At 40.6% G+C, this 10,017-nt stretch overlaps 1 protein-coding gene across 1 annotated transcript; it reads left to right on the top strand.

Annotated features, from left to right (window-relative positions):
- The first annotated feature begins 1,663 nt into the window (after nt 1–1,663).
- Nucleotides 1,664–6,577, top strand: lrrc8db (leucine rich repeat containing 8 VRAC subunit Db). Its single transcript, XM_042483652.1, has 2 exons — nt 1,664–1,732; nt 3,844–6,577. Exon 2 carries the CDS (start codon nt 3,846–3,848, stop codon nt 6,399–6,401), a length of 2,556 nt encoding a protein of 851 aa, XP_042339586.1. The 5' UTR covers nt 1,664–1,732; nt 3,844–3,845; the 3' UTR covers nt 6,402–6,577.
- Nucleotides 6,578–10,017: the final 3,440 nt, after the last annotated feature.

Raw genomic sequence — 10,017 nt, 5'->3', positions numbered from 1 at the left:
TAATACCTTGGCTAAAAAAATCTGTATTATAGAAATTTAAAGTGCATTAAATTTAAAGGACTTTGTCATACTGGTGTTTCTCTTTAGCTCTTGAAATGTGCAAAATATGTATCCAGCCTGTAAAAATGTATTTATAAACAGTATTTTTATGTTGTTGATCAATAAAATTGATTTATTTGTAATTGTCATTTATTAGACTTTGAACAGCACAAAATCCAAAATTTTGGTAATTAATACCATTTTATGATCAGATCACTGGTGCAGTGATGTGAGAGCAGTAGTGCTGAATTGACTAAGCTTTTATTGAAAATTTTAAATTAAATCTAAATCTAAATTAAATTTAAATTGAATCTGTTATGCTGCTTGATGTCTTTAAAGGGGAACCTGCACACTGTATGCTCCCAGGTGTGTTATGTGATTAGATATTAGTTGCTGCCTGGTGAGGATTAATGAGGCAAAGGAGATTAGTCTATTATCATGTGCACATGAGGCACCGAAGAAAAAATAAAGTTGTTTGGAAAGTTTTTGGTAAATTTTTAAATGAGACATGTAGCCTAGCATAAGTGGTTAATGAAATACTACTATTTTAAGCTCAGATTTATTTATTTTTTGTCACCGAAGCATTCATCCCACAAAATGGGCTCAAGGAATATCGGAAATTTTAAAGTCCAATGATAACTTCTGTTCTTAATAATTTTAATTTCCTGCAAAAATCAAAAAAAAAAAAAAGTTCAAAGAAAAACTAATTGCCAAGATGTTTTCTTCAATAATCGCTAAAAAATGTTTAAAGAAAAAAAAGGCCAATGACCATTGTTCTGGCCTTTTAGACTACACCTTTCTCTGTTTGGCTTGATTGTTGATTGTTGATTGTTGAGTTCCCGCCTTTGCTTTGTTTGTCAAAGCACTTTGTAAACAAAAATCGCCAAAACATAAAAGGATTTTTTCTTCAAAAAATGCCAAAAAATTAGAGCACTGCCATTTAGTTTCAATTTTCTTTAAAAATTGGCAGTAAAATAAATACAAAATATAGCCATTTACAGTTTTATGCCGCTTCCCGAAACCAAAATTAAAAAAAAATTGACTCTGTTTTATTTTTGTTTGTTTTTTACGCCACCCCTTCTCCGTCATTAATAACAGTTTCTAAATGTAACGTTTAAAAAAATAAGGGCAAAGTATATCTACTGTGAGAGTGTGATGAGCATTTCTTCTAGTTAAAGTTGTTTTTTTCCGCGGGGGGTGGGGGACAAATCTGAGATGTAACTTTACATTAAACGCCTCGCTCTTTTGCGACGGTCCCTAACGTCAGTGGGTCATCTCATCCTCCACTGTCAGCGCGTGCAAGGTTTTCTATATGTTGCTCATCATATCAGCCTCTGATGTGAAAACTGTGCAGCATCAGGCGGCTCTTCTCCCGCGCATGACAGCAGCTCTGTCGCCAGCTGACGGTCATGGGGAAACGCGCCGAGAAACAACGAGTGTGAGAAAAACATCGCGCCGGCTGCGCCTCCAGCAGCTGGTGCTGCCGTGCCGGCTGCAGTCAGAGGCGGAGGACCCGACCATCTGAGGCGGAGTGGGGGTAGTCAGCTAAGCTGCTTACAGCCCGGCCAGAAGGCCCACGGTTCAGCTGATGCGAAGAATGGACGGCTTCATCCCCGCGCGCAAACATGGCAGATAAACAGAGGCGTTGTTCGGTTCTGCTGGCATCGACATAACTGGATCAGACCTCCTGAAGGTGCGTAACTGTGCCATATAGGTTATCCAAGGTCTACAAACACAACCGCTGCGCGCTGTGGCTCGGTACCGTTAGCAGGTTATGTAGCGCGGCGAAAACAAGCTGTTAAAACGTCCCATCAGTGAATTTAATGTCCTAATGTGATCTGGACGCGTCGTGATTTTCTCCAGCAGATATGAGTGCTGCGTTTAGAGGCTTCGGGACATCAGGTCCACCTCTTGTTTTGTGTGCATGGATGCGTCTTGCTGCCGGAGCCGGTCTCAGCCTGCTCTGCAGTCTCGATGAAAACAGTGACCTTCATGCTCTCAAAACACACAAAAGAATCCAGACGGAGCGGGGGGCACCGACAGTGTTTTTATGTCAACATACTATAAATGTGTTTTTACAATAACCTAAACGGAAACACTTGTCAGTGCAGAGCGATATAAATAGGCTATACATTATTTACAGCGTGCAGCATCAAGGCTGCAGGACAGAGTGTGTATGTGTTGCTGAGTGCTGACAGAACACATGACTGTGAACTCCGGGCTCATTTGGATTCAAGTAGTTTGCATGCAAAGGAAAACTAAAGTGAAGGGTGAGTTATGGATCATTCAGACTACATGTGCAGAATTTGTGCTGCTCATGGCATGCACAGTCCCTACAGACAACATGTGTGCGTGCTGTGTCCCAGTTCAAGGGCAGCGCACTCTCTAAATCCACAACAGTCTGACAAGGCTGTTCTCTCTGAGCCGCCTCTGAATGTGACTGTGGCCTTGTCTAAAATTGGAGGACACAAACAGTGTATCACTCCAGTTCTCAGTGTCCCAAAAGCTATTGTGCACTGGTTTCGCTGGCTTGTTGTTGTCAACTACTGGAGCCAGAATATATATATGTGTATATACATATATATATATATATATATATATACAAGTGATCAGAAAAATAGGAACACATTAACAATGCAATAAAATGGAAGAAATACTAAATTATTTGTAGCGACTATAACAAACAAACGAAAAGTTGCCAAGAAACTGATTCGCCCAAAAAAGATATGCTGAGATAAAAAAAAATACATTAAAAAATGTATTAATGAAAAGGAATCAACTTATTATAACGTACACACACTTAAAGTGAAAATAATCACAGCAAACAAAATAAAAGTGGAGTCAACCAAAAAATACGGCGGCCCACTTCACTGTCTCTCCTATCAACCCGACACAGGTGAAAAGCAGATACTCATATAATAATAATAATAATAATAATAATAATAATACATCTTATTTATAGAGCACTTTTCAAGAAACTCAGATACGTAAAGATTTTTAATGTCACCATCCGTATCCAAGTGACCCAGCTCTCCCAATAACTATTATCATGAAACTTATAAATAATATCCCAAAACACTAACAAAAACATGCAACAATACAAAAATATAAACCATCCCAAATCAATATTAATGTTACAAAATTCTCTCCTTTCTAAATTAATTCATGGCTCCTACATTACTAAAAATATTGAAGAGTAAATATACAACACGAAGTAGAGTTGAAATTCATTTAATAAAATGTCACCACAACACAGTAATAATCACCTCTCTGTCTCTTAAAGTCACGATATGTCGTATATTTTTGTGAAAAAAACATTCAGTGAACTACATCTCTCGTCTTGCCCAATATACGTCACTGTGACCTAACTACCGGACATAGTTTTCTGAAAGGACGTTTCCCATCATGGTCCACTGAAAGCGGAGGGACTCTGCCTCTCTAGAAACAAGCAACAGCTACTTTAAAATTCCTATTTTTTTTGTCACCCATCCAAGGGCAAATTTGTGGTGGTAAACATGGAAATTTTGTTTTTTCTGGTAAGCACATAATATAATATAGTAGACGCAGAAGGTCACTGACAGAGTGGCACCATGTGGCGAGTTCAGAGTGAGAACGTTTTGGTATTTCTGCCAGACTCTGCTGATTATTATGCACATAAGGGGAGGTTGTGCGGAAAGAGTTCAAAAAGCAGGTGGAACTACGAAAACAGAATGGGATAATGCTGGGATGATAATCTTATATTATGTGTACTTTTTTGTACGGAGATAACTCACGCATGATGTTAATTGATATCCTCTGTTGCAGGAATGTTCACCCTCACAGAAGTAGCCTCGCTGAATGACATCCAGCCAACGTATCGAATACTGAAACCATGGTGGGATGTCTTCATGGATTATCTTGGCATTGTCATGTTGATGTTGGCCATATTTTCTGGAACGATGCAGTTGACGAAGGACCAAGTGGTTTGTCTTCCCATTCTGGAACAAACTCCAGAGGGAGCGGGGGGCTTCTTGGGACCCCAACCACCAGAGACAGCTGACAGTTTATGGAACAAAGAAAGCGCCATCGGAGAGCAAGCTGCTCCTTTAATGGCTCGAAGGCCTCCTGATAGCATCGCCCCTACAGTTCCCTTCACACCGTCGGGCACTTTTGGGCAGCCTCAGCCCACAGGTGTCAGGACCAAGCTGGATTTTCAGCAGTACGTTTTCGTCAACCAGATGTGCTACCATGTTGCCCTTCCTTGGTATTCCAAATATTTCCCTTACCTCGCTCTGATCCACACCATCGTATTAATGGTCAGTAGCAACTTCTGGTTCAAGTACCCAAAGACAAGCTCCAAAATTGAACATTTTGTTTCTATACTGGGAAAATGTTTCGAATCCCCTTGGACTACCAAAGCGCTGTCCGAGACAGCCTGCGAGGACTCGGAGGAGAACAAGCAGAGACTGGCCGGTGCCTCGTCCCTCCTGAAGCATCTGTCCACAAGCAGCGAGGAGGGGAGTCCAAACCAGTCCGCCCCAATGCTGACGAAATCTGGGGTCACGTTTTCAGCTGAAAAGCTCGTGAGTGAAGTTCCTGCGATGACCATACTGGACAAGAAAGATGGCGAGCAAGCAAAAGCGCTGTTTGAAAAAGTTCGTAAATTTCGTGCCCACGTGGAAGACAGTGACTTGATTTACAGGCTGTATGCCATTCAGACAGTCATCAAAACAGTCAAATTTATTTTGATCCTCTGCTACACGATGACTTTTGTCGCGTCCATAGATTTTGACCATGTGTGTGAGCCTGAAATAAAGCATTTGACTGGTTACACTAAGTTCCACTGCACACATAACATGGCGTTCATGTTAAAGAAACTCCTTGTTAGCTATATTGCACTCATATGTGCTTACGGCATAATCTGTATATACACGCTGTTCTGGCTTTTTCGGCGACCACTTAAAGAGTATTCCTTCGAGAAAGTCAGAGAGGAGAGCAGCTTCAGTGACATTCCAGATGTCAAGAATGACTTTGCGTTCCTCCTCCACATGGTCGACCAGTACGACCAGCTGTATTCGAAGCGTTTTGGTGTTTTTCTCTCCGAGGTGAGTGAGAACAAACTTCGGGAGATCAGCCTGAACCACGAGTGGACCTTTGAGAAGTTGCGGCAGCATGTGACGCGCAATCCTCAAGACAAGCTGGAACTGCATCTTTTTATGCTCTCCGGGGTGCCAGATGCTGTGTTTGATCTCACAGATTTAGAAATCCTCAAACTAGAGTTAATCCCAGAAGCCAGGATAACGGCCAAGATCTCACAGATGATAAACCTCCAGGAGCTGCACTTCTATCACTGTCCGGCCAAAGTTGAACAGACTGCTTTCATTTTTCTTCGTGATCACCTCCGTTGCCTTCATGTCAAATTCACAGATGTTGCTGAGATTCCCAGCTGGGTATATTTATTGAAAAATTTAAGTGAACTGTACCTGATTGGTAATCTGAACTCTGAAAACAACAAAATGATCGGACTCGAGTCTTTGCGAGACCTCAGGCACTTAAAGATTCTGCATCTCAAAAGCAACCTCACAAAGATCCCGACAAACATAACGGATCTGTCACCGCATCTGATCAAGCTGGTCATTCACAACGATGGCACAAAGCTCTTAGTGCTCAACAGTTTGAAGAAAATACTGAATCTCGCCGAACTGGAGCTTCTTAACTGTGAGCTGGAGCGAATCCCCCACGCTATCTTCAGTTTGACCAACCTTCAGGAACTTGATCTGAAGTCCAACAACATTCGTACCATCGAGGAGATCATCAGCTTTCAGCACCTCAAGAGACTCACGTGCCTCAAACTTTGGCACAACAAGATTATCACCATTCCACTGTCGATAAGCCACGTCAAAAACCTGGAGTCACTTTATCTCTCACACAACAAGCTTGAGTCTCTACCTTCGTCGCTATTCACCCTTCTCAAGTTGAGGTACCTCGACGTTAGCCACAACTCCGTAGTGGTGATACCGCTGGAGGTCGGCTTTCTGCAGAACCTCCAACATTTTGCCATATCCGGCAACAAAGTCGAGGTAGTTCCCAAGCAACTGTTTAAGTGCAGCAAACTGAGGACCTTATGCCTCGGCCACAACTGTATCTCCTCCGTTCCAGAAAAAATCGGCCAGCTCTCGCAGCTGACACACCTGGAACTGAAGGGGAACTGCCTGGATCGTCTCCCGGCTCAGCTCGGTCAGTGCGGCCTCCTGCGCAGGAGTTGCCTGATTGTGGAGGATCATCTCTTTGACTCGCTCCCCATGGAGGTCAAAGAGAGCATCAATCAGGAATCTAGTGTTTCTTTTCCAAATGGGTGCAAGTGTCTGAGTGACGGACGGTAGTCACACCTGACGTGGCATCAGATGTCTGCCGTTTCATCTGAGATGTGAAGTCTTTTTTTTAATTATGCCATTAGAAACAGTAGTTCAGGGTACTAGTACACTTCATGTTTTACTTATAAAATGAACATACTGCAGCACATACAAGGTCGGCACCACTGGAGAAATTTTAGATGTACTCTTTAAATCATCATGGCTTGTGTCTAAATGTATTTGTATTTTTATTTTTATTTTGTTTTACAGATAAAGGATAATTTGTATTTTTCAAACTGGACTGTATTTTTTCATGTTTTAGTTTCTAAAGTGACAACAAATTTTTAAACTGGCGTAAATATTTAGCAAGAGTGCCACAGACGTGCGGCAGAATAGGCTGCAATGTTACCACACTGGGCATGTTTGCACCAATTTACGTACACTAAAAGTGTTTGTTTTTGTCACTGATAAGCTCAGTTATCATTTTAGGTGTCTGACATCTTCTTGAAAAGAGCCTTACAGAGATAGACCTTTTTAGTTAGAGTAAGATCCCCGAAATGACCACCACCAAACTCACCGGACTCCATATAAATAAACAATAGTTTTATCAGCGTGAAATGCTTTCAGTTCAAAGTCAACTGAAACAAAATAAAACTCATAAAAGCCATCTTGGTGTGCCTTGCCACTGTCTTCCAACAATTATCAGCTCTGGTTTGGTTAAAATAAACCCATAATTCACCCAGTTAGATATGCTGGCCGTATGCACGCTAAAATTACAATGGAGTCTGGGGGAATTGGTGATGGTGAAGGTCTGTCTCTTTCGGGATCCTTTCCATAATGTTTTCAGCATTTTGAATAACAATCTGTGCCTGTCAGTGACAAAAGCAAACACTTTTAGTGGACATAAATTGATGGTGCACAAATGCCCAAAGTGGTTACATGACAGCCTGATTCCTGCTGCTGGCTGCAGTAATCTGACTCAGTACTGAACTACAGTCCAAAATTGTTGTTCACATTAGTCACTTTGACACAAAAATGCGGGAAAATAGGGTCCAGGTTGAAAAATAGTGAAGTTACCCTTTAATGCAGGTATATAGTAGAAGTTAAATCACTCTGCTGTTATTTGTTTGTTACCTTTTGTATGCAAACAATCCACAGTGAATCTATGGAAATTTGTATAATTTTGAAACAATCTCCCATTTTATCTTCATGGTTATTTTCTCCACACAAAACATGTAAGCTTAAAGGGACAGTTCACTCAAATAACAAACCCCCCCCCCAACCCTCTCATTTTCCAGTAAGGGTATCTAGCCATGCAGGTACTTTTGACATTTCTGTCTCCACTCAAATAAAACATACGTGAGTAGAATTTAGTCTGCGGTGATCACAGCAATAAAACAAAAAGTTCAACACTTCCTTACAATGGCACTGTTCTCATTACCCTGGATGAGACCTTGCTTTTTTTTAAAAAAAAGATGAAACTATGTTTTATCAAAGAAATATTATTTAAAAAACGTATCAACAGCAGAATGACCGGGACATTGCCTCTAGACAGAAATGTTGAGTTGAAATTTTCAAGATTGCAAGCACCATGTACAAAATTCTAGTTTTGTCCTTTCTGTCAGATGGAGGCACAAATCTGAGGAGTGGATCTAAAATATATAAATGACTAAACAGAACTATCTGGATGGCTAGATAATACTAAGTGAGCAAATATGTTCTTTTTTATGTTTGCCGCTTCTGCTACGGGGAATAAGTAACTACGAATTCCTAACGTTGCAATCCGGTCCCACAGAAATATGTGAAATTACGACCTCTTAACAACTGTTTTGTTTCCTGCACGGTTTCCATGTTGCCGGCACGCAATTTTAACATAACTTCTATGACATCATGGGCGGTGGTCATTGTTAAAAATTGCCTCAGGTAGTCTAAAGGTTGAGAAAGTCCACAGAGAAAGGAGGTCTGGATGGTAGATGGATCGACAGACACAAACAGCAGACTCTCAAGTTAAACCAAAACTTGATGACTTCTTTCAACTTAAGTATTTGCGTCCTCTGCGTAGTTACTTATGTCACTTTATGATGTACATATGTCCTGTACATATGTCCTGTACATATGTCCTGTACATATGTCCTGTACATATGTCCAGGCGCTTCCATTTGGCAAGTACGTGTTTTTATGCCTCTGCAACAGTGATTCCTGAGGTCAGAGGCATTATGTTTTCGGGTGTGTGCGTATACGTCCGGCACATGCTTGTGAACACGATATCTCAAGAAAGCCTCAAGGAAATGTCTTAAAATTTGACACAAACGTTCATTTGGACTCAATGTTGAGCTGATTTGATTTTGGTGGTCAAAGGTCAAAGGTCTCTGCAATCTCATCTGTCTCATGCTTGTGAACACACTCTCAAGAAAACCTTGAGTGATTTTTTTCCAAATTTGGCACAAACATTTGAGTAGACTCAAGGATGAGCTGTTTGAATTTCGGTGGTCAAAGGTCAAGGTCACCGTGACCGTGTATCCATCTTATTTTTGTGAATACGATATCTGAAGATGGCCTTCACGTAGTTTCCTCAAATTTGGCACAAATGTCCACTTAGACTCAAGAATGAACAACCTAAAATCTGATGGTCAAATGTAAAGATCACGGTGATATAATAACATGTTTTGGGCCATACCTCAAGAACCTTGGGTGCCCACCTTGAAACTGTGCATGTTGTATCAATCCTCTGTGCTGACGGGGGAAAGATGTGTGTGAAGCATCCATGTTTTTACAAACATGCATGAAAACTCTTCAGTGCAGCTTATCTGGTGCATGAAGGCAAACAAACATATGTGTAGTTAGTGACGCTTTTTCTGTCATGATACTTGTTAGAGTTGTGCTTTTTTAAAAAAAAAATCCCAAATAAAAATCAACTCAGATCAAGCGCAGTTAATTTATCTAAAAACATAATCTGTTTCTAAACCGCTTAATACCAACCTCATATATTTTGCCTTGTAATGTGGTGTTCAGAGGTCACGGTCGTTTCACATATTTCTGTAAGATAACCTTCACTGATACTCTTTAGTAATTGTGAATATCTCCAGAAAGCTGCCAGGGAAAAGAAAAGCGTTATTCTCTTTATGTTTTTGTTGTGCCATGGTTTTCTTTGTGCCGTAAATCGAGCCTTCATGTTCCCTGGAGATTGTACCCAGTGGCAGACAGAACTGCGAGGCTCATAGGGAACCAAAATAAATGCCAACGGTGTCATTATTCTATAGCCATTACATTGTGTAATCAATATTTACTTCACAATGACACGAAAAACTAAAAAAACTTTCCACTTTAAGTTGATTGCTGCTTCTATGGCTTCCAGGGTCAAAACCGACGCTTTTACTCTACAGTATCGACCACGGAGACACATGCTGCACAAACAAATGGAAGAACTGTTTATTTATAACCAAGTAATCCTATTAACCCTATGCATTCCAGTTTGCATATGCTTATGAAACTATTTTCCTTTTTAAAAACAAAAATATGACAGTTCCTATCCACTCCTTTTCTCTGCTTCTTGAAAAGTCGTGAATCATTTTTTGCCATTTTTTTTATACAGTTTTCTTTCTTTTTTGTTCAAATCAGTAGACAGTAAATTGTTTTCAGCAACGTT

This window comes from Plectropomus leopardus, chromosome 3 (assembly GCF_008729295.1).
Source record: "Plectropomus leopardus isolate mb chromosome 3, YSFRI_Pleo_2.0, whole genome shotgun sequence".
In the NCBI taxonomy this organism is placed as follows: Eukaryota; Metazoa; Chordata; class Actinopteri; order Perciformes; family Serranidae; genus Plectropomus; species Plectropomus leopardus.
The sequence above is the reverse complement of the archived record's forward strand: the minus strand, read 5'-3'. Positions and strand labels throughout refer to the sequence as shown.

Bases quoted from the DNA above. Each gene is read 5' to 3' on its own strand.
- lrrc8db (XM_042483652.1), top strand. From the start codon at position 3,846: ATGTTCACCCTCACAGAAGTAGCCTCGCTGAATGACATCCAGCCAACG.